The sequence below is a fragment of the Pipistrellus hanaki genome, assembly GCF_964339955.1.
Source record: "Pipistrellus hanaki genome assembly, chromosome: 2".
Taxonomy (NCBI): domain Eukaryota; kingdom Metazoa; phylum Chordata; class Mammalia; order Chiroptera; family Vespertilionidae; genus Pipistrellus; species Pipistrellus hanaki.
Genome location: NC_140504.1, coordinates 158,895,081 through 158,919,923, shown reverse-complemented (window position 1 = coordinate 158,919,923; position 24,843 = coordinate 158,895,081). Strand labels below are relative to the sequence as shown.

The following is a 24,843-nucleotide window of genomic DNA, read 5'->3' as shown; positions in this document are numbered from 1 at the left end:
AAATTATATAGGTTTAAGGGGGTACAATTCTATAATACATCATCCATATATTATATTGTGTGTTCACCATCCCAAGTCAAGTCTCTTTCCATCACCATTTATGTCCCCTTTACCTTCTCTACTGCCCCCCCCCCCATTTCCCTCTAGTAATCACCATACTATTATCTGTTTATGAGTTTTGTTGTTTTTTGCTTAACTTCTTCACCTTTTCCACCCAGGCCCTTTACCCCTGCCATGACCTTTGTTAAAAATTCTTAAAAGATGGTAACATGTGGCCTTCCTAGAGGCAATGTGGTGTAGATTTGGAGTTAGACAGGCTGAATACAAACCTGAGTCTACTATTTACCAGCACTGTGACCTAAGCCTCAGGGTTCTCAACTGCAACAGGAGAAAAATAATTCCCACATCACAGAGTGTGGTGAAGCATAAATGATATGCTAAAAGCAAAATGGTCTCGCCCAGTTCCTAGAAAACAGAAGGAACTCAGAAAAATAATCCCCTTCCTGGAAAGAAGAGAGTACAAGAACTGGCCCTCAGGGAGGGACCCAGAACATCCATGCAACCATTTCTGACCTGTCTCCAGCAGCAGCTTGACGATGGAGAAGTTGGAGTGGGACACACTGTAGTGAAGGGCCGTGTTTCCGTTTCCGTCAGCCAAGTTGACAAGCAGCTTTAGGAAGTGTGGGGTGTGAGGCTGGAGGTAAGCAGCCACCACCGCAGGACTCGATGACTTCCGGCTAGAGACGCGAAACCACTCTTGACTGATGGTGTTCAAGTTTTGCCTCTGAAATACCAAAAGATTCCAATTCCATAAGGTTATCTGGCCTGGGTGCTTCAACTGCGGTATTCGTTTCTACCAGGAAAAGTCAGCTTTGGATGCTTCCACCTCTATTTGCTCGCTCCCTCCAGCCCTCCATGTGACTGATTCCTGGAGGGCTCAGGGCAAGTGGGGTTGAGGATGCAGCAACATACATATTTGGAACCTGTGCGATTGCTCCTGTCCTGCGTGAGGTAGAAAGGAGGAATGGGAGCGCAATGCAGTAACCAGTAACAAAGCACTTTGCTGGGTGACAGTTCGAGTCTACTGTAAATTTAGGTCACAGCCCCTGTATGCACAGGATAACCAAGACTTTCTCTTTCAAGGGCATCTAGCCAGTCTATATTGACCTTAGCCCAGACTCGACCAGGACGTATGTGTTTTCAATAGATACAGACAGAAAGTGACAACATTTTACTGATTGGAGCAATGCTGAAAGCCAAGGCAAACAACACAACTAACTTATGCTCAGCACAAAAGCCAAACAGCTGTGCTGGAATGACTCTTTGCTCTTAAGTGTTGCTAGGACCTTCAGAGGAGCAGCTGAATAATTCAGGGCAGGACCCCACTATCCAAGGGGTTCAGTTCCTTGCAACCACAAAAGAGGTGCGTTCCAGAGCAAATGACATCGACTCTGTGTGACATGACCTCAGTGTTTAAAATGGAACATGGTTAGATTACCTGCCTCTGAGGATGCCAGCATCAGAAATGGTTCCACACTCATTCTGGAAAGAGTACTGGATTTGGAGTCACTAAAAGAATGTGGCCAGATGTAAGCCCTGGCTCAGCTATGTGACCTTGGAAGTCATATAACCTTTTGAACCTTGTTTTGTCTACAAAATTGGGTGCAAAATGGGACTAGCTCCCTAATCTCCCATGGCTCTACAGAGCGAGGTCCTTATACAGCCTGCTTTCTCTCTGAGGGAGGGTGGCAGGGGTCCTGCGCTCTGATCCTAACATGGATATGGTGTCAGGCTTGCATATCTGCTAACCACTTTTCTAGGCAGAAATAGTGGAATCTTTTCTGGGTGAAACACTTTTTTATATAACAACTCCTTTGCCTATGGAATCTTTAGGAGAATTGGAAAAAAGACCCTAATATTAAGGAATATAGTGATAAAATTTAAGTGGAGAGCTAAGGAATAAATTAGTTCTGTAATTCATTCAAGAATAAGTAACAGGAATTTTAATCTATCCACATCACTTATTGTTGTTGTTTTTTGTTTTGTTTTGTTTTGTTTGTTTTTTAACAATCTGGGAACAGTTATTTACCAAATCAGCTAAGATAAAGTAGCAAAAATGGGTTGGGCTAAATTGATTATTTTTACGCCTACAGTTTTGCAAAGGAGAAGAAAACAGGCTTTGAAAAATGCTTACAAGTTGTTTACACATTGAGTCTTATCAGCTGCTCTTGTAGCTGTATCTTTTGATTAAAAGTAGAACCTTATTGTTACATGTGTAAATCTCCATGGGCTATAAAGGTGTTAAGCAGCAAACAGATGTAGTTTTTTGCTCTTGGTCTCTTGCCAGTAGGTACACTTCCAGAAAAAGAGTAAAGACTACAAAATTAAATGCTAGGGCTTGAGGGTAATTGGAGAAATGCTGCCTACCACCCTTATTTTACTAATGGGGAAACTGAGGCCCTGACTGTTGAGCTGGCTTGACCAATATCTCATAGATGGTGCTCCTTGGAATAGAACCCATGATTGCTATTCCACACACTCTTTTCCATTCTCCTCACAGTTTGCTCCACTTGCAAGACAATTTTGAGCCTAAGCCACAAATAATTGTATGACACACATCCAGGGTAAGATGCCTAATAACCCTTGATAAAAGCCTCTGAGCACCAGGCTTGCTTTCCAGGGTATATCTGTCAGTTTCACTTTCCCAGCATAATCCATCACCATAGGCAACAGGCAAGATCTGGGCAAATGAGGGAGCACCCAGAGGGCAGGGATTCACGCTGCTGCCTCAGCTAAGGGACCGACGTCACGCAATTGGAACTAACTGTTTAAACAATATGGAATCTCTACATGACAATGAAAAATCAGAGTACCAAGAGCTGGTCAGTGGTGGTCCCGGTGTCTGGTAGATATTGGCTCAATGCCCGGCATGCATTAAGAAATTCTTCGGAGGGTTTATATCTAAAGAAAAAAAATATATGTATCAGTCTCCATGTGGATAAAGAAGGTTATTCTCTAGCTTGACTTTCATTCTCAGCAGGTCAAACTGGGCCACTTCCTAGGACAAGGGCATTCCTCAGAAATATGGGGCGAATACAGTGTCCTGATGATGAGGCGTGGCTTCTGAGCTCCTCTGGAGAGTGAGCAGAGCACACTGCCCTTTGTACTGTACCGTAGTGCCTGCCACGTACTAGGTTCTCAATACCATTCATTGAGAACCTAGTACGTGGCAGGCACTACGTAGGCATTGTGCCTACTTTTCCTCATCCAGTCCTGAGATCAAACCTGCCTGGTTGCTGTTGTCTACATTTTACAGATGAAGTAACTGAGGTGACCACAGCTTAAGTACCCTGTCTAAAACAACACTGTGCGGACATAGGATTTGAATCCAGGTAAGCCCAACTGTAAAGTACTCTTTCATCATGCCACATAACCTCCCATCACTTTCAAAGAGTTACATCATGGTTGCCAATGGGAGAGGCAGAAAAGGTAAGAATCAGAAAAGACTTGATCGAATCCCCGCTCTGCTTAGCTGTGTCATTTAACTTCCCCTAAGCCTCTGTGTCCACACCTTGTAAAGTGGAGATTGTAAACATTTCTACCTGGAAGGGTTGTTTTTACAACTATGTAAGCATGTATGTCCTTTTGATTAAAAGTAGAACCTTATTGTTACATGTGTAAATCTCCATGGGCTATAAAGGTGTTAAGCAGCAAACAGATGTAGTTTTTTGCTCTTGGTCTCTTGCCAGTAGGTACACTTCCAGGAAAAGAGTAAAGACTACAAAATTAAATGCTAGGGCTTGAGGGTAATTGGAGAAATGCTGCCTACCACCCTTATTTTACTAATGGGGAAACTGAGGCCCTGACTGTTGAGCTGGCTTGACCAATATCTCATAGATGGTGCTCCTTGGAATAGAACCCATGATTGCTATTCCACACACTCTTTTCCATTCTCCTCACAGTTTGCTCCACTTGCAAGACAATTTTGAGCCTAAGCCACAAATATTCCCAGTGCTAGGCCAATGTCAGCTTTATCTGTAGAGCTCAATCTGTGACAGTCTACCCATGAAGGCAGGAGTTACATCTTTTTAGTTCAACCAGTGCACAGTACCTGGCATACATGAGGAACTCAACAAATATTGGTGAATGAATAAACAAAGGAACAAACGATCGAATAAAAGGATGAATAAACCCCTGATCTACCTCAAAAGTTCACATTTCCTAATCTATACCCATCGGACTCACCTCTCAGCCTTGGGAAGGAGGGGTTCTTCCCCAGGCCCTTTTCCCTGGCCTGTGTTGCAGGTGCCCTCGGAGATGGCTGGCCCTGCCTTGCAGCCTGGGTGGGCATCCTTGCCCCATCTGTGTTCTGGGCCATCACATTTCTTCTCAGCCTCACTGTCAGACAAGTCTTCTGGGGAGCTGTCCTCTCCGCTGGTCTCCTCGCTGGAGGTGGTCTCATAGCTGGGAAAGGAGACAGAGGTGACTCGTTCTGTGCTTCCTGCCCAAGGCCCATTCAACAAGGAGGAGACCTTGTGGGCTTTCGCTAACCCTTCCCAGCTTGCTAACCACACCCTCCATTCTCTATACCTGGACAGGGGGCTCCCAGGAACCTTGGCGTCAGAGATAAGTAAGGTTAAGAGCTCTGACTCTAATGCCAGAGGCCATTTGGGGAGAAAAGATCGTTATTGAAGATCTTGGCAGCAAACACACAGCACATGCCCTACTTGACCAATGCAATCGGATGATGTAGTCAGGCAACCCAAGGTTCTTACGAAAGCATTTGCTGTTGCAATCCTAATGCCCTGCCCAGAGGAGGACCAACGTTTGGTAAACATTTCCCATCCCCAACCCTCCGTTTTCTGAATTGCCTGCCACATTTTCACGTCTTTGGGTGACTGTGGGACTTCTCTTAGCCTCCCCCAACCCCTCCCTCATTGTAGCCCAGCTTCCACCTGCCAAGGAAGTGGAAGCTGTCTACTCCCAGTCAGAATACCTGAACCCAGCATCTGCCCTTCTCAGCTGCAGCCTATTTCAACTATCACTTGGAACAGCAAGGGAGGGCATGGGCCTCCACTTCACCTGGGGTTCTCCCACCCAGCTATGATCCTCATGTTTAATTATATGGGACTCTATTAAGGTGGCAGATCAGAGACCACGGAGGAAAGTCCTGGGAGATGTATTGGTTCCTCTGCTGATAGTCAACAGGAGACCTCCAATGGACGAAGATTTCAGGCTTTAGGGCCTCTAGACACTGCCACAGAGACTGGGGAGACTGCAGCTTACACTGAACCCCTTCATGCCCTTTCTCTGAATGGTGGCCCCTATGTTTACTGTATTTGCAAACCCAGCCTGTTGTTTGGTGTGTTCACAATCTGCCTTGTTTAAGCCCTGAATATTTCTTCCTCTGTTGTGCTTGGAACAACCTTTTGCTTTTGTGGTTAATAGGGGATGCAATATGTTTACCAAGCAGCTCCTATATTAACATGGTTTCCATAAAAACTTCACCTGAAAGTTTGTTCATTCATCCACGCAACAGAAATTTACTGAGCACCTACTATGTGCTAGGCACCATTCTAAGTGTGCATCAAAGTCCCTGTCCTAACTGTGCTTATATTCTAGTAGGGAGAGGCGTAAAATATATATTCAAATAGTAAATACTGAGCCCTGACCGGTTTGGCTCAGTGGATAGAGCATCGGCCTGCGGACTGAAAGGTTCCAGGTTCGACTCCAATCAAGGGCATGTACCTTGGTTGCGGGCACATCCCCAGTATGGGGTACGCAGGAGGCAGCTGACCGATGTTTCTCTCTCATCAATGTTTCTAAATCTCGAACCCTCTCCCTTCCTCTCTGCAAAAAAATCAATAAAATACATTTTTAAAAAATAGAGAATTGAATAAAATAATAAAGAGTAATGGGCTAGAGCAGTGGTCGGCAAACTCATTCATCAACAGAGCCAAATATCAACTGAACAATGATTGAAATTTCTTTTGAGAGCCAAATTTTTTAAATTTAAACTTCCTCTAAATGCCACTTCTTCGAAATATAATAGATTTGTCCAGACCGTGGTATTTTGTGGAAGAGCCACACTCAAGGGGCCAAAGAGCCGCACGTGGCTCTTGAGCCGCAGTTTGCCAACCATGGGGTTAGAGTGATGGGAGGAGGGACTGACTACTTTAATTCAAGCAGAACTTTTTAACCTTGGCTGCACATTAGAATCACTCGAGAGTGTTTAAAATTCCCAGTACCTGTACTACACTGCAGACTAATTAAACGGGAGCCTTCGGGGAGACCTGGGCACTGCTATTTTTAAAGGCTCCCCCGGGTGCAGCCACGGTTGGAAACCACTACACTGGAGTGACAGCTACTGAGCACTGTCTGGGAAGGGAGCACTTTCAGCAGAGTGGACAGCAGATGCAAAGGCCCCGGAGATGGGCCTGCCTCAGCACGTTGGAAGGAAGAAAGTCAGGAGCCAGCAATAGGGGGCCTGCTTTACACTTTGAGATTAGGCTGATCCTCCTTTTCTGTACATGAACTGGTGAAAGCTCAACCCTAAACAGCTTCTCCTCAGTGTCTGACGTTAGAAGGAGTGGGAAGAGCAACTCTTCTATGACCCCACTTCATCATTTCTGACGTTTCCCTCACAGAATGTGCAACAGTAATGTCACTGTTGTTTGAATCTGGTATCTTCTTCCTCCTTGTCTGACCCAAATAAACCGGGGTTCCTACCACTTCTAAGTAGCCTCTTAGACCCCCGCACTGGCTGGGCTGGGTACCCCTCCTTGGGTTTCCATAGCAGCCTACGCTTCCTTCTTTATTAGAACTCATCTCATCTTATCAACATCTCTCTATTTCCTGTGTTATCTTTTCCCAGGCCCACACTGTGAGCTAAAGGCAAGGGGCCACGATTTATTTGACATTTTTATCCCCACCACCTAAGACATTGTTGGCATTTCAGAAATGCGTATTGAATAACTTATTTAGAAAATATTCTAGATCAGTGATTTACTCTCTGAAATATATACGGTTTAGTTCATGTTCTAAGCCAACAGACATTGGTTGTTTTTCTTCCTCCTAAAAAATGTTGGTTTGGGTTGCCCTAAGTTAGTAAAAGAAAGGGGGGGTGGGAATTAAAAGGCTGAAACTTAAAGTTCAACAAATGAAGAGTCTGTCCTAGTTTCAGTGTTGTGGTTCAGCTTACATGTCTTCCTTAAAGGGCCCACGTGTCCCTCGGACTCCCAGAAACCACCTGGAATCCTGGCCCCGGGGACACCAAAGCTAAAACATATTAAAAGCACAGGATCCAACAGACCACAGCTGGCAAGGAGCCAAGCACATGCAAACCCGAGATGGAGTTTTTAAAGGGCCGTGGAGAGTAATTCTCTTGAAGGAGAATGAAAACCAGATGCTTTCCCCTAGGAAAAGAGTGTGGAGACGACAGAGGGAGAGGCAGTGTGGGGGGCAGTCTGGGCTTCACGAGCGATGCTTACCCACCGTTAACCCCAACAAACTGAAGGTTCTTTTTGGTCCCATTACCTCCTGCACGGAAGCCATAGTCTTTCTTTTTCATTATGGATTTAAGGCTGGTCGACGGGGAGAGCTCTAGGCAGACACAACAGCACAGGTTAGAATGATCTTGGCGAGGCAGCAAAACCGAGACTCTTGCTTTGAGGGGATCCAGAGTGAAGGTGTGTGAAGAGGGAGAAAGGGACAGGGAACGGGATGATGTCCACCAAATATGTTGAGGGTCTTGGAGGAGGCCTAGCCTTCTGGGGAGTGCCAGCTGAAGTGTCCCTGGTCACAAAGCCCCTGTGGCTGACAGTGGGGGCACTCTTTAGAAGAAGCCCTGTGGTGTGGGTGCCACTGTTGTCTATGTCTTACAGCTGGGAAGTCTGAGGCTCAGCCTTGCTCAGCAAATGGCAGAGAAAGAGGTGGTCAATTAGTTCTAAGCACAGAAATTAGTTCACATGACTCCTGGTCCCACCTCCACTCCCACCTCGGCCAGTTGACACTGTGATGTGGGACAGGCATGGGAGACACATGAGCAAGAGCACAAGTCTGGCTGTGCTCAAAGGCAGAGGAGGCATTTCCTAATGGGCAAGACTAGAACTAGCACGGAATAATGAGAAAGCAGGCAATTTGCAATCTGTGGCAGGAAGCAGACTCGCATGCTGCTCATTGAGCAAAGCAAAATATGGTTCCACTTTATTCAACAGTGTATGGTCTGTTACAAGAGGAAATGCCGCTCAGCCAAAAGGTCAACATGTGTCACTCAACCCCCCGCCCCCCGCCCTCACACACACACACACACACACACACACACACAATATTCAGACCTCAATATAACATTCCTGCAAAATTAGGCCGGAGAAAACCTCTAATGTATAGGAACCAGAGAGGATCTCAGGAAACAAGGAAGGGAGGCTGAGGTTTAGAGCACATACAACCTGGGCCACTGTCCACCCTAGACCTTGCCTTTGTGCCATGCAAATGAGCTATAGGCACCCCTCTGGGTGGACACAGTGCTGAAGGCTGGGCAAGTGAAGAGGTGGAGAGTGGGCTGGACTTAAGCTCCTATATAGACACTCCCACCCCCTCACCCCCTGCATCTCTGTGCCCTGTATATATCTGAACAGCTGTGCATCCTGCAGTCAATCCTAACCTCAGAGCAAGGACACGAATAGGGGCACAGAGCCTCCACTGTTACATGGGTCAGTTTTTATTACACTAGGTTCCTTTTAAAAATTTAAAATTCCTTTAAATCTTTTAAAAACATATGCATGCAATTAAAGCCCCTTTGGCTTGTCCCATTAAGGAGACATGGTTCCCTGTCTCGGGCACCCGTATTTACCCTTTGGTGGAGGAGTGGAGGGGGCCGGGGACTCCTGGGCTGGAGCCTGGGAAGAGTAGGCAGACAGCAGCAGGTTGAGGGAGCTCAGGAGCTGGCGCTGGATGCTGCTGAGCTTGGAGGCGGGCTGCTTGATGGCGCTGGCCAGCTCCGGGTACCCGTGCTCCAGGCAGTTCCACTGCTCCTGCAGGAGCTCCTGGATCTTCTTAACGTATTGCCCGATAGTGGCATCTGTGGGTGAGCTGGGTGGCCTGCCCGGGCCCTCCTTCCCCGGGAGCTCTGACTTGGCCTCCTCCTTCCCGGCTGAGGGAGCCTTTGTGTCTCTGCTCCATGAAGAGTCTCCTGCTCCCTCGACCAGAGGGTCTCCCTCCGGCTCAGAGCTTGCTTCTTCGATCCTGAGCTCAGTGGAGAGGCAGCTATGTAAAGAAGAGGCGAGGACCATCTCGGGGTCCTGCGGCAGTGACAGCTGGGATGGTGGCACAAATTCTGCTGGGCTCTGATCCCCCTGTTGATGACTGTCCTGCCCACACAGGTCATCCTCCTCTCCTCGGGCCCCCCAACTTTCCGATTCCGTGCTGCTCAGAAGGTTCACACCAATGCTCTTGTCACACGACTCCCTGGTCAGGAGTCCCTGGAGAGGCTCGGTCTTGACCATGGCATCCACTTGGCCCTGGGTGTCTTTGTTGTTCTCGTGGCTCAGCTTTTCTGCCAGTTGAGCGACCGTGCACTCCAGCTCTTGAATCCTCTGCCTCTTGACCTCGATTTCCTCCTCCTGTTGCTGGAGGGCAGCTCTGACCTGGGCCAGCTCCTCTGTTTTCCCTGACAACTCCCCCTCCAGGGCCAGGAGCTGCTGCCTCAGGCTGGAGACGCTGCCAGGATCCGCGGGGGCAAGGCCCAGGCTCTCCTCCGTGACCCGGATGCCAACGCTTCTCACGTCCACCTCCACGGGAGGCGGGGGCGGGATCTCGCTGATGTTGAGCTCGATTTCTTCCAGGGGGAGCTCAGTCTCCGGGATGGGGGATGGCAGAGGTGGGGGGCTTGGCGTCGGGCAGCCAGGGCTGACCACCACCTCCGCTCCTCTGGGGGGAAGGTTGTCTTTTGCATCCTCTGAAACTACAAGTGCATTCTGGGGTGAGAAGGGAGGCCTTGGGAGAGACAGGTGCTGCGGAGGGGCCTCTTCTGCACCCCGAGGAGGCTCCACCCTCTCCCGGACCAGCTCCGGAATCCCTGGCACCAGGTCTCCAAACTCTCTGCCTGTGGGTTGGGTGGCAGCTCTTGGGGTGGAGTCGTGAACACCCGCAAATCCTTCCGCGGGGCCAAAGGCTGCAAGTGGAGGGAGGGCAGGAGGTGTGGGGGGCCCTGCGTTCAGGCTGGGGTCCTCCGAGGCTCTGTTCTGCAGCAGGGTGGCCGGCATGCTCGATGCTCTCAAAAGCTGGGGCCGTCCGCTCCCGGAGGGCAGCTCGGGGTCCCGGGGGGCAGCGGCCTCCAGCTGCCTGGCGGCCTCGGCCAGCAGGGCCTTCCTGTGGTAGCTCCCCTCACTGCCACCCGCTTGGGAGGCTTGGGGGTGCTCCCCCGGCGGCAGAGACTGGGCTCGCTCCTCCGTCCCCAGCGACACCTTCCTGGCCAGCGCTGGGGACCAGGTTTGGTGGGAAAGAGCAGTCTGCAAGCGAGCCCCGCTGTCGGGAAGGCTGAAGTTTCGGGGCAACGTGCTGAACTTGGCCTGCTTGGCCCGTCTGTGGATAGGAATCCTCTTGATGGTGTTTCCCTTCTCAATGTCATCTACATACTTGAGGAAGTCCAGGTCTAAATGAAAGCCATATGGGGTCTCCACGGAGTAGGGGAGGCTCTTGGGAGGGCCTTTCTCTTCGTCCCCCTGAGAGGACTGGGCTTTGGCTGGAAGACACAAGGCAAGTAAAAGAGGAAGCACAACGTTAATCAGAATCACAGGTGGTGAGGGCTGCTATCTGTGATGTTGACTTTCTCCTGCATGTTCCAGCCTCTAAATGATACTGCAATGCTCACAGTCTTTTGGCTGCGCTAAGAATCCATATCATTAAATCAATGTGTACTTAGGCAAAGTCTGCAAGGAAATGCGTAAGGAAATAGTTTCCAATTTGCAGTAGGTCAACTCAGTTACTACGGTGGAATCTGCCTGCAGACCGGCAAAATAAAATGGTCTCCCGCTGTTTTACTGGGTTTGAGTCGTGTAATTGCTGAAGTAAAGTGGCCAGGAATTTGCCATATCAAGGTGCTAATTGGAAATTATGAATATGGAAAGTTTCAAAGGATGAGCTATAATTGTCTCAACATTAAAGAACCTTGCATTATTCAGGTAGGTACGAGTAAACCTTGATAAAAGCAGAGACATCAAAGTCAGCCTTCTACGTTATTTAACCCTCCTCAGACGCCCGAGCCTCTAGTCACATGTGTCAAACACAAGGCCCGCGGGCCAAATCCAGCCCGCCAGGCCTTGCAATGTGGCCCGCACCGCGCTGTCATCACTGCACTCCGCTGTCAGTTTATGACATTGTCAGTTTATGACTGTTCAGTAAACCATTCGGCCCGCGATTTAGGCTGGATTTTAGATTTTGGCCCCTTCTCTGATTGAGTTCGACACCCCTACTCTAGGTGAAGATCAGAGAGCTTGGGAACACGTAATCATGCACAGCCCATACTCCTTTTCATCTGAAAACTTCTTAGTGCTTAACAGAGATGAACTTCACTTTCAAAAATTCATGCCAAGTAAGGAATGCCACATTTTTATTTATTTATTTTTTTTCCACAAACTAGAAAACAGGGTTGAGGGAAAAGGGACATATGATGTCAAAAGGGACATTGGCATACATCCTCCAAGAGATGGGGAATTCGTGACTTTTCAGGGTAGCCCAAACTCTCATGGGACATCAGACAGTTCTCCATCACACCAAGGCAACACTGATTTGTTTATATTTTTAGAGAGAGAGGAAGGGAGAGGGAGAGAGAGAGAAACCTTGATGAGAGAGAAGCATCCATCCGCTGCTTCCTGCACATCCTCTCCTAAGGGTCAAGCCTGCAATCTGGGCATGTGCCCTACCCAGGAATCAAACATGTGACCTCTTAGTGCATGGGATGATGCTCAACCAACTGAGCCACACTGGCTGGACCATCGCTCATTTTCTTGACTCCAACAGAAGTCACTGAGAACAAGCCAGTCTTTCAAGTATTTGAATCCATAGAGGCTTGTTCCCAAGTAGCTCCTTCTTCAGGTGAAACAGCCTTTGTCCTTTTGATGTTGCTCACATGACACCCTTTATTATCTCTGTGACATTCTGCTAACCATGCTCTGAAATGCTGAGTTCAGGACAGGACATTCGTGGAGAGCACAGAGGCCAAGAATATGTATTCTAGAACCTGGTCTATATTTCCAGCATGTAATAATTACAAGAGTTCCATGATGGGACTTGGGAGGCTCAACAAAGGTGAGCCACATATGTAGTTTACCTGTAAACTAAACAGCACTTCCTCCAAACCTGAATAGGATTGTTAACTGCCAGACAGCTCAGGGCATTTTATTGCCTCCTATTGGCCGAACACCTGAACAGCTGTCAGCTATTACCCAAACTGACAATGCTTCTGTTACCCTACCCTTTGTCCACCTGCCTTAGGACAAATTGTGGGGTCCTAGACAAGGGAGTCTTTAGCTCCTTTAGCTGGAGATCCTCTGATCCCCACTTCCCTCAATGCCTTTCAAAATTATCTTTCATCTTTGGACTCCTCTTTAATCATCTACACACACTCTCTTTCTCCAAAATGCTGAATCCTTTGTAAGGCAATATATGGGGGCTGAGCTCTTCCCACTTGCCTATCTGACTTCTCCTTCTGGCAGGGGCCACGTGCTTGTCAGGTGGCCCTCCGTGCTTGGGGAAGTACAGTTATCTCCACAGAACTAAAGGAAGCCAGTAGACACGTGAATGCTGTACGCATGAACACTAACACCCCTATCAGCCTCAATGCTTGCAGAGCTGCAGGGCCTGTGGGTAATTACATCACAACCACTGCAGGGAACAGAATAAAGCATCCCTGCAGATACCCAGGATGGTTTTCATTCCAGAGCTTCTCTGGCAGACATCTAGACTCCAGGCAGATAAGGAGTAAACACGACTCCAGCCCAGAAAGCTCCAAACCAGTTCACATTTACCAGCACAATTGTTTACCAACCTGCTTTCCTCCAAAGAGGCACACCGGTAGATTCAGTCAATGAGAGCAATTGCTCCCAATTAGCTTTACCAGCTGCACTCTGCAACATCCTTAGGCCTCTTGGTGCACTCAGCACTCCTGGGTTACAGGGATAGGCCCAGTCAGAGAGGAGATAGTTGTCTAAAGTTAAGTGGAGAGCAGATTTATGGCCCAGAAGGCAAAGAACTCTCCTTAAAGAAAAGAAATTGCATTATCTCTCTCTCTCTCTCTCTCTCTCTCTCTCTCTCTCTCTCTCTCTCTCTCGGCCTTAAATAAGTAGAAATGCACTAATTTACCAAGTGGCTTCTGGGAGCGGCTCCAGAGCACAAACACAATAATAGTATCAAATTGGAAACAGAAGATTCAAAGGCAAAAATCTTCCTGAAAGAAGGCGGAGGGAACCAAAGGAGTTTGTGAGACTGAGCAGCTATCCAGGATGACAGCTTTAATAGGTGCTTCCCTAAGTTAGCACTCTGGGCTATCACTAGGGCACACGCGCACACACACACACACACACACACACACACACCCTGGTCCGTTGTGCTGCTATGCCTGCCACCTGCCATTCTGCATGCTTTGTCTTTCTCCCAGTGCAAGAGGAATGCCGGACCTTGAATGAGGGAGCTCGATCCGATACGCTGGGAAACCATGCTCACATTAAGCTCTGCTCCTCTTAATTCTACCTGGTGACAGGTATGCAGGAGCTCAGAATTCTGGGCATTTGGCCTGGGTAAGAATTAATTAGAAGGACTGTCTGCTCAAAATAAATTTCAGATCAAATAAACCAACACATTGCCCAAACTGGCTGGATTTGAATCCTGGCTCTGTCATCTCTTATCTCTGTAATTCTGAGCAAATTACTTAATTTTCCTATGCCTCAATTTCCCCATTTGTAACATGGCGGCACTAATGCCTACCTTACAGAGTTGTGATTGCTGGCAGTAATTCGATAGAGAACATGGCACAGGTACTCCACAAAGGGGCGGGAAGACAAGGATAGGCAGGGGAGGATTGGCTAAAAATGTGCTCTCTCCTCAGAATATTTATCTCTGCGTTAGGACTACAGCCTCAAGGGGGAAAGATAGTCCAAAAAATTAATTCTGAAGAAACTGGAAAAATGAGTCAGGAGAGAAGAAAAAGTAAGACACTTGAAACTCAGAGCTACCTACAAAGCCTACAGAGTCTTGGTCTGAAAGCACACCCAATGACTAGACCCCTGGGAAGGATCTGCAAACACAGTCATGAGCCTAGGAGTTGCACACAGACATGAGAAAGGGCATTAGAAGGGGACAAGGAAAGAAGGGAGGTGCCACAGTAATGACCTTGTGGGACAAAGAGAAGATTGGGCCAAAACGGGTTTGGCTCAGTGGATAGAGCGTCAGCCTGTGACTGAAAGATCCCAGGTTCGATTCCGGTCAAGGGCATGTACCTTAATTGCGGGCACATCCACAGTGGGAGGGTGTGCAAGAGGCAACTGATCGATGATTCTCTCTCATCAATGTTTCTAGCTCTATCCCTCTCTCTTCCTCTCTGTAAAAAAATCAATAAAATATATTGAGAGAGAGAGAGAGAGAGAGAGAGAGAGAGAGAGAGAGAGAGAGAGAGAGGAGATTGGCAGGTGAGCAAGCCAATCAGAGGCATTGAAAGTGAGAAAAGAAAGTCCAGAAGCCTATGCTCAGATTCTAAAGGAAATGGGAAAAACAGAAACTAGAGAGAAAGTGGTTAGAAATACAGATGGAAAGAAGGGAAATTAGATGAGCCACTTCAAAAGGCCGAGACAGCTATGACATGTTTTCCCTCTTCTGCCTTTATTGTGTGAGATGTGTGTGTCTGAAGGGAGGGGTGCCCTTCTTGAGCTGGCTGTGGTTAATCGTGTGGAGAGCAGCAGTTCTCGAGGGTGCTGAGTGGGGACAAATGAGGCAGTAAAAATGACAGGCCCCCGGGGCGCTCAGGGAATTAGTTGGTGTTCTGTGGGATCACTTCCAGGGATGCACTGAGGAGGCCGCTCTCTGGGGAGGAAGACAGACTCTTGAAATATATGGTGACTTCATTTGGAAAGACAGAAGCAGCAGCGCTGGAGCTGCTGTCTGGTCCCTAAGTCCTGCACCAGAGAAGGGCCATGTGATTCAAGGGAGAATATAGGCTCTCCTGTTTCTTGACATTTGGTGATCTGGAAAAAGCCTTTCATTAGAAATCAAATCATCGGATCCAGTTTATGACCCTCTGCAAATTTCCTGGAAGGGAAGGCGGGGAATATTCATAGTGCTAAATAGTATTACTCACCAATCTTATATTATCTCATTTAGTCCTTTAGCAACCCTGTGGAGTAGGTACTAATACCTGCTTATGGATAGACTGTTTGCAAAAATAGCTACAATGACACTCCAGCCTTGGGTACTCCCTTCCTACACTAACTCTGAGCTTGGCTTTGTGATTTGCTTTGGCCAATAAGTCAACAGCAAATGTGACACCTGCAGGGATTGAAAATCACTTGCTCATTGGAATCTGTTCTTACTGTGCTTGGAACCATTGTGCCACCAAACAAGCCCCCACCCCCATCCCCAGCTAGCCTGCTGGACAAAGAAAGATACTTGTCAAATTATCACCAACGCACCAGGTGATAGGGAGTCATATCAACCACCAGGCCCGTGAGTGTGGCCATTCTATACCATGCGGCCGAGTCACCCAGAAGACCTCAGACACATGGGCCCAGCAAAGTTCAGCCAAGCTGGCCCTGACAAAATAACAGCCCAGCCAAACCTACAGAGTCTTTTTGAGAAATAATAAATATCTTTAAGTTGATACATTTTTTGAGTGGTTTGATTACACAGCAAAGTTAACAGATGAATGAGGAGAATGAGGCTCAGAGAAATGACTTGGAGAATCTCAAAGATATGAATTTTACCATATTATGCCTCTTTCTTAGACCTCAAGTTCCTCAACTCTCAAATGAGGGCAGTGCCCTGACAGGTTTGGCTCAGTGGATAGAGTGTTGGCCTGGGGACTGTAGGGTCCCAGGTTTGATTCCAGCCAAGGGCATGTACCTCACTTGTGGGTTTGATCCCCAGTGTAGTTCGTGTAGGAGGCAGCTGATTGATGTTTCTCTCTCATCAGTGTCTCAACTATTCCTCTCCCTCCCTCTCCATAAAATCAATCTATACTAATAAAAGGATAATATGTAAATTGGTCACAATGCCCTCACAGTAACAACCGAACAGCAGGCTGCGTGAGGCGACAAGGCTGGTAGGGGGGGCAGTGAGGGGTGACCAGGTCAGCAGAGGGGGGGCAGTGACGGGCAACCAGGCTGGCAGAGGGCAGTTGGGAACAACCAGGCTGGCATGGGGGGATAGTTGGGGGTGACCAATATGGCAGGGAGGCAGTGAGGGGTGACCAGTCTGGAAGAGGGGGGCAGTGAGGGGCAACCAAGCCAGGGAGGGCAGTTAGGGCAATCAGACTGGCAGGCAGAGGTGGTTAAGGTTGATCAGGCAAGCAGGTGAGCAATTAGGAGATAGTGGTCCTGGATTGTGAGAGTGATGTCTATCTGTTAGTTTCAGCCCAATCCTAGGCAATCAGACATCCCATAGGCTATCTCTGTGATGTATAAAATCCCTTTCCAACTCAAATGCTCACATTAAACCAAGGATACAAAACAGCCTGCCTACCATCTGTCTTCTCCATCTTAGGAAATGCTGATCGTCAGTCTCTTAGGCACTCTTCATCCGATGAGTCTGTCAAATGTGTTGGACAGTTCTGAAAGAAAGAAAAGTGGGGATTCTCATTAGAGTTAAAGTAAGTATGGAGGGAATACAGCACCAAAGAAAGGAATGACCATCCTTGCCTTTGTCCCGGAGGAGCCCATGAGCTCATAGGCCTCCAAGGATGCCTGGATGCACCCTAGATTCCAATCCTGGGAATGTTAGCAATGGCTGACACCAAAGGAAGCATTTGGCCCAACCTACTCACTTGGCAGATGAGGAAACTGAGACTCGGAAGTTAATTGCTTGGTGCAAGGCCTCTCGGCGGTGTGTTAGTGAAGGAGCTGGGACCAGACCCAGGGCTCCGATAGCCAGCACGTTGTTCTTTGCACAAAACTGAAATCTATTCACCCCACCCCACCCCCATCATGGTAAAATCATTATAATCTATTTAATGAAAAAGCTGGAATCAGAGTACCTGCTAACGACCTATGGCATCCCAATCAGATTCAAGACAAAGATGAGATCATTGTAGGTGCTGACTAGGAGCTGATACTTAGAGGTGATTTCCAACCATGGGCCTAACAAGGGGAAGTGCAGTCTGGGTGGCCAGAAACCATCAGTCACGATTCAAGCAGCAGACTGTCCTGACTCTGAATTAGGGCACCTTGAGGTTTGATCATAAATTTCCCCCAAAGTTTTAATCCATTCCCCAGATTCTTTCTTCAAATAGTAAACAACCTGCCTTCGGTCGCTATTATAATAAATCACCCAGAAAATTGTTTTCTGTGTGTGATTGTAACTCCACACACATCCTAATAATGAATTATCTGTGGCACATCAGCAGTGGAAACTGGGTTGTTTTAGGAATTTTAATGTGCTCTACAATGCACTCAGACCAGAAAAGTGTCCCAGGGATGAGGGAAGGACTGAGGAAAACGGGGAGTGAGAGAAGGAGGAGGATGGCCTCCAGCAACCCAGGATGGAAAAAGGGGGGACAAATAAGTAAACTGGAGAAGACGGCTGGGAATTATCAGGTCTGCTAAATAAGAGGAAGTCTGAAGTTTGCCTAACAGAAAGTTTCATGCAGTTTCTTCCTTCCTTCCTTCCTTCCTTCCTTCCTTCCTTCCTTCCTTCCTTCCTTCCTTTTAATAGATTTTTATTGATTCCAGAAAGAGGAAAGGAGAGGGAGAGAAATATAAAAACATCAATAATGAGAGAGAATCACCGATTGGCTGTCTCCTGCATGGCCCTTACTCGGGATCGAGCCTGCCAACCCAGTGTATGCCCTAACTGGTAATCGAACTATGACTTTCTGGTTCATAGGTTGATGCTCAACCACTGAGCCATACTGGCTGGGCCATGCACCTTCTTTCTATGAGTACTGCTACTGCCTCTGAAGTCTGGCCCTGCTCCTGCCTTGGCTCCTCCCAAACATGATCCACACAGCTGCCAGAAGGGCCTTTCCCTGTGCAGGTGGAACAGAGCCCGGACGGTCAGGCAGGGTTTCTATAGGCAAACACACTCCTGGCAGAAGCAGCACTGACACTAAGCACCTCGCGTAGCTTGGAGGCAAAAAGTACTTAAGTTTGGGGGTAGCATAGAGCTGGAGTAGAGAAATTAGGGGATAGGGGGTTCCAAATTGGGGTGAGGGAGGGTCACCCATGTTAGAAAGAAAAACTTCTGTAAAAGCCTAAGTGTTCATCAATAGATGAATGGATTTAAAAAAATGTGATATATCTATATAGATATATAACGGAATATTGTTCAGCCATAAACAAACAAACAAAAAAAAAGAAAATCTTGCCATTTGTGAAATTATGGATGGACTTTGAGGGCATTATGCTAAATGAAGTAAATCCTGCAGAGGAAGACAAATGTATAATCTCATTTATATGTGGAATCTAAACAGCAAGACAAAATGAGAAAAGATTGATGGTTGCCAGGAGGTAGGGGACAGATGAAATGGGTGAAGGGTCAAAATATACAAATTTCCACCGAAACCGGTTTGGCTCAGTGGATAGAGCATCGGTCTGTGGACTGAAAGGTCCCAGGTTTGATTCCGGTCAAAGGCATGTACCTTGGTTGCGGGCACATCCCCAGTAGGGGGTGTTCAAGAAGCAGCTGATGGATGATTCTCTCTCATTGATGTTTCTAACTCTCTGTCCCTCTCTCTTCCTCTCTGTAAGAAATCAATAAAATATATTTTAAAAATAAAAAAATAAAAATAAAAAGATGGCTTTGTATTTAAATATATATATATACACATACATACATACATATATATATACATACATATATATATACACACACACACACACACACACACACACACAAATTTGCTGTTGTAAGATATCTAAGTCCTAGGCACGTAATGTACAGCATAGTGACCATCTATATATATAAAAGGCTAAGTGACCTACTGTCCATCCATTCAACTGACTGGCCGGCTGGTACATATGACATGCATTGGCAATCCTATATAATAAAAGGCTAATATGCAAATTGTCCCCTTGACTGGGAGTTCGATAGGGAGTTTGACCAGGGGTCGGGGATGGCTGGCCAACCACCCAAGTTCCCTCCCCCTGGCTGGCCCCACCCCAGATCAGCCCTAATCAAGGCAGGCCAGTCAGATTCCACAGTGCATGAATTCGTGCACCAGGTCTCTAGTTTAAAAATAAACGTTGACTTTCTCATGCATGATACATATAAAGCTCTTATTGGTGCCAAATGCATTGCATGTGTTTTGATCTGTCATTGTTGATTGTGAATTTGGTTGACACTTCTATTATAGAGAAAGGGCTAATAGTGATATTAAAATATTTCTTCTAATTACTTTCCTTTCAATGTGCACGAATACATGCACTGGCCACTAGTAGTTAATAATATTGTATTGTATATTTGAACATTGCTAAGACAGTAGATCTTAAAGTTCTCATCATGAGGGGGGGAAATTGTAACTATGGTGGTGATGGATATTAACTAAATATTTTGAGGTAATGATTTTGCAATGCATACATATATCAAATAGTTATGTTTTATGTTATACATCTAAAACCAGTACAATGCATTCTATGTCATTGTAGAACGCATTGTACTGGTTTTCAAAAATAAATATAATTTTCTCAATTTATAAAATAAATATAATTTTTAAATAAATAAAAGAAAGAGAAGGTTCCCAGGCAGAAGACACGACTACCAATCTCAATGCTGCATGTCCACAGTCTGCAGCCAGTGGTGGAGCCTCCCAGAGGCTCGGCAGCTTCCAGGTGAAGCCTGGGGAAGAAAAGGAGGAGGACACAAACCCTAAGCTTGGCCCCTCATCCTGTTTCTCTATCATTGCGGCTTCTCCTCTCCCTTTTGCTCCCCTCTTCCTCCCACCCCATAACATTACTGAGCAATAGGGAGAGCCTGGAGCCCTTGGCATAAATAATCTCATGCAATCTGTTCCCTAACCCTGAGAGAATTACTATTGTCCCCATTTTTCAGATAGGGAAACTGAGGCTGAGAGTTTACAGGTCTGTCCAAAGTAACATAACAACCAAATACTGGAGCAGAATTCATCCTCAAGTCTAACTGACTCCAAGCCTGTGCAGGGAGCAGGAGTGATTTGCAAACATTTGTCCATCCCTATAAGCTAGCCTGGTGCTGTGACTGGTTCCTAGCTCTCTGTGTAAGGGGAAATGTTCCTGACCCCCACGCTTCTCTTCTCCCGCGAGTGTACATGAAACACCTTCTGGGCACAGAGAAGTAACTTCTCTCTCAGGAGGCCACCTGGCCAGCAGCGTCACCTGCTTCTCCAAGGCTGTGCACCAAGCAGCAAGGCTCCACCTGAGCGAGAGGGGGCCGCCTGGGTGCAGATGGACCTGTGGCTGCACAAACAAACTACTATCACCTCCGAGAGTTCAAGCACACTCCCTGCCTTTGGCTGCAGTTGGGTTCAGCCCTTCATGTATCAGATCAAAGGTTTCAAATGATTATGCAGCACACATTAGATCAAGTTTCATTAAAACACTCTCTCTCTCTCTCTCTCTCTCTCTCTCTCTCACACACACACACACACACACACACACACACACACAACTGTAATATTGGAGGTCTCTAATAGTTCTCTTAGACTTTAATTTTAGTAAAATTAATCATTCCAAGGCTACAGAAATTAAATGGAGCTGACATCCAACTCTCTGAAGCAGAGGGCTCAGCAAGCTTCACTCGAAAGAGCTCTAACACAGGAAGAAAAGAGGGGGTTGTCATGCCCACATCATGCCTCTTCCAGCCCCGCCCACCTCAGGCTTCTCCACTCTGGTCCATGCTCCTTGTGGTGGACAGCTTGGCATTTAGCTAAGGGGAGTTTCTTTGAATGAAAGTGGGGTGTTTGATGTGGTTAGGTGAGTGGAATTGAGAAATAATTGCCCCATCAACCCATACGGCTTTGTTTGCGTTACAACAGAATATGAAAATAGCTTTGTTGGACAGAATTCTTCTTTGAAATGAAATTTTGCAACCTTCCCAAACATTTAAAAATTTGACCTCAAGCAATTTATTCCTGTTTCTATTAAGTTGTATCCCCAGTGTTCAGAACCTTGTAATACCTGATGTTGTTATGCAACTTTGCATTTGCTTATGGGCCTATCCCAAGATCAAGGATGCCAATTAGGCCCCAACCTCTCTCATTAGCTCAGTGTTCTAAATGTTTTGAGTACACACAGCTTTATCTCTCTCTAGCTCTTCTCCCCTACTAATCCGTAAGCAGGCGGAAGGTCAGAATTCCTGCAGGACTCCTTTCTGTACTCCCTCCCCATGTCATCCCAACTCCTGTGTCCTCACAGGTGGCAGTTCAGGGTAACATCCCCAAGTTACAAGTGAGTTAACAAAGGCACAAAGAGGCTATGTGGCCCATGCAAAGTTACCCAGTTAATGCGGGGCAGGGGAGTTTGTGTGACTCCCTCACTCCACATGGCCTCCCAAAGCCAGCTGGCAGGGAAGAGGTGGGGACTGAAGCTGCCCATTCAAAAGGCAGTCAGTGGCAGACGGCCCAAGGTGTCATCACCAGGCCACATTAGAAACAGCTCCAGCAGGGTGCCTGCCCGGGAGCATGGATTGCCCGGTTCGGCCCCACTCCTGCAGTATAGACTGACTCTCTCTCTCTCTCTCTCTCTCTCTCTCTCTCTCTCTCCATGTATTTCTTTTATGATGCCATTTCAATGTCATTTCTAATTTCAAACCCAAATTCAAAGGAGCCTTCCTTCGCGTCTCCGAAATTGAAACCTAGCTCTGAGCTCTTGTTCCCTTCAAGCCTCTCTTCGTTCTGCAATAATAAAAATGCTGTATTTCATCCCAGAACAGGCTGCATGCCAAAATAAACAGCACCTTGGATTTCCTTGAAAAGAAACCTTGGCTCAAAGCACAGCCTTGCTGCCCCGAGAATTCTTGGAGAAGTCAACCTGACAAAGTCAAATATTTAGCAAGGTAGCGCTCCAAGCAGAGACCCCACCGATCGAGACCCCGCCGATCCCCGCACACAGGATCACTCGCAAAGACAAAGCACTCTTTCCAAAAGAGAAGAGAAGGTTCCTCCCAGACCTCGCACCGGTCCTGCCAAAAGGAGGAGCGCTTCTTGTTTCCCCACTCCCCCGGCCGGGCCACCAGGGGTAAACGTCCTTTGTGCTAAGCAGCAGGAGGCATCTGACCACAGGGCGAGAGGGCTGCAGCCCAGACAGCCCGGTGAGCTCCTGGAAGATCCCGCCAGCTGAGTTCTCCAGCCGGCTCACTTCCTACCGCCCCAGGAAACAAAGGCAACTCGTGCTCACTGAGTGACACACGAACACAATCTCATTAACTCCCTGCCCGCAGTTTTCGGCCAGCGTCTGTCATTCTTGCCTGCATTGCAGCAGCGGAATCTGGAGCTTCGTGGAGAAGAGAAAACTGCCGCCCTTAGCCGGTTTGGCTCAGTGGATAGAGCGTCAGCCTGCGGACTGAAGGGTCCCGAGTTCGATTCCGGCCAGGCACATGCCCGGGTTGTGGGTTCGATCCCCAGTGGGGGGCGTGCAGGAGGCAGCCGATCAATGATTCTCATCATTGATGTTTTTAATCTCTCTATCCCTCTCTCCCTCCTCTCTGAAATCAATAAATGAGAGAGAGAGAGAGAGAGAGAAGGAGAGAGAACTGTCACCAGCAAAACAGTGGCCACATTACCTCCCCTGGCATCCCCTCCCCCCACCCTAACCTTCCTCTCTTCCCCCCCTTCCCCCTCCCGCCACAGCCCGGAGCAGGAGGAATGGGCTGCGGACCTGGCCGGTGGCTGGGAGTTGAGCACAGTGGCATTGGCTGCCCAGCTGTTCCAGGGTTTTTGGTCAGGTGATCTGCGACCTTGCTCGAAATGCAAATCCTGACTTCCTCCCCACTGCCAGGAAGAGAGAGGGGAGCGGGGTCAGGAAGGCATTCCAGGCTCCAGGAGCTGAGCCCTGGGTCTTGCCGAAAGCGGGGCAACGCGCAGATCCTCCCCTTGGAAAGTTAGTTCCCAGGCTGCTGCCACTTGGGGGACGCATGTAAAGACACCGACACCGCGCACACCTACCTCTTCCCCGACCCCCAGAGCTAGGCGCCGGCCTGGGAGGGCGGTGATCGTGAAGGATGCTTCCCTCCTCCCGCCCGGTCGCTGGGGTGGCTCATTAGCAAAATTGCTTCCTTAGGAGTGGAAGCCCTCCTCCCTACATCGCCTTCTTCCCGTCCTGCCCGATAAACTTCTTCTCCCACCGGCCTCCCGGGGTCCCATTCCCAACACCCAGACCGCTCGCTGCCCTGCAAGTCCGTGGGGCAGCGCGGGGGACAGAAACAATGACCTGTGAGCTCCCCAGGCAGCTCCGGCTTCGGCTGCCTGAGCGCTGAGACGCACCCAGTTCTGGAAGAAAAAAAAAGAAAAGAAAAAAAAGCAAGGAAGTACCTACTGTAAGGATCCAGCTCCACGCACTGATTCTAAGTGCAGAGCGCACGGGGGACCTCAGGGCGGCGGGCGCAGGAGCGGGAGGAGGCGGCCGCGAAGGAGGGAGGCGCGGAGAGTCTCGCCAGCCGCCGCCGCCGCCGCCGCAGCCGGGAGCAGAGGCGGGCGGGGAGCACCGCGCAGAGGCGCGGTTTCTCCAAACCCAGCACCACCTCTGGCCCTGAAGGATTTGCAGGGGGTTGGGGCAGGCCAAAGGGGGCCAGGAGACCGTCTGGGCAGGCTCAGGAGTAGAGAGACCTTGTCCCCTTGACCTTCTGGGGCTGCAGCCAAAGGAGGCTGTCCCAGGAAATAAAGCCCGGTGAGCAAGACATGTCGAAGCAGCTCTGACCTTCACAGACACCGCCTGTCGAGATGTGCTTTCAAAGGCCGGGGCAGATTCCTGTCTCACCCACGCTGAACCTGATGCCGGGGGCTGCGTGCCACCCTGACATGCTGCCTGCACGCAGCCTGGGAAAGCTGGGAAGCACTTTACATCCTGGGTCCCATGTATCCTCACACCCGGGCAAGGCAGCCAGGAGGGGCGAGCACCCCACTGGACAGGCAGTCTCAGTGACTTCCCTGACGGAATCTGGATGAAAAAGAAGGGGTGCCTGGGGTAGGACTCTGTGTGGTTCCCACTACTCTGGATCACACTGCTCGTTTTCCTTGAAAGATTCTAGCGCATCTCACTCAAGAGAGGTTGAGAGACTTACCGAAGGGCACCGGGCATGTGATGGACAAGGTTGTGGAACACCAACATCCCGTTTTCTCAAATGCTAAACATATTTTTTTCTGTTAACTGAGTACATGGACCAAACCATCAGGATTTTTTTTTTAATCATAAATATACCTTATGAAAAAAATATACTGAAAGAGCAAAGCCTCTCTGATAGATTGCAGATCGTCAATGATAACCCCACCAAACTGGCCAGAGAACGCCTCTGACATTCTGCCAGGAAGCCAGTGAAAAACAGCTCTCCATTTTTATCAGCCCCTGTGACTTTGCAGCCACTCATGCCTCCCCTCCCGTGTGCTACGTGACGGGAGATAAGCGCTCTCTTTTCCTCTCCCAGAATAAATTCTTCTTCATCCAAGACAAACAGGTG

The 24,843-nt window shown here is 48.2% G+C and overlaps 2 protein-coding genes across 5 annotated transcripts in view; one reads left to right on the top strand and one right to left on the bottom strand.

Moving 5' to 3' along the window:
- PATJ (PATJ crumbs cell polarity complex component) overlaps nt 1-24,843 on the top strand; it is a 762,329-nt gene that overhangs the window by 355,757 nt on the left and 381,729 nt on the right. The gene's annotated exons all lie outside the window — the stretch shown is intronic.
- KANK4 (KN motif and ankyrin repeat domains 4) overlaps nt 1-24,843 on the bottom strand; it is a 70,058-nt gene that overhangs the window by 13,759 nt on the left and 31,456 nt on the right. Inside the window, exons 1-7 of one of the 4 annotated variants that reach the window (XM_084876082.1) lie at nt 24,087-24,136; nt 16,726-16,813; nt 8,852-10,741; nt 7,491-7,602; nt 4,246-4,464; nt 2,874-2,961; nt 574-784 (exon numbers count right to left, since the gene is read on the bottom strand). In XM_084876082.1, coding sequence (XP_084732208.1) covers nt 574-784; nt 2,874-2,961; nt 4,246-4,464; nt 7,491-7,602; nt 8,852-10,741; nt 16,726-16,741 — 2,536 coding nt within the window. In that variant the 5' untranslated portion in view covers nt 16,742-16,813; nt 24,087-24,136. Of the gene's footprint in view, nt 1-573; nt 785-2,873; nt 2,962-4,245; nt 4,465-7,490; nt 7,603-8,851; nt 10,742-16,725; nt 16,814-23,335; nt 23,398-23,705; nt 23,962-24,086; nt 24,137-24,843 lie in introns of those variants that run through there. The other 3 variants (XM_084876079.1, XM_084876081.1, XM_084876080.1) reach the window with 3 other exon arrangements.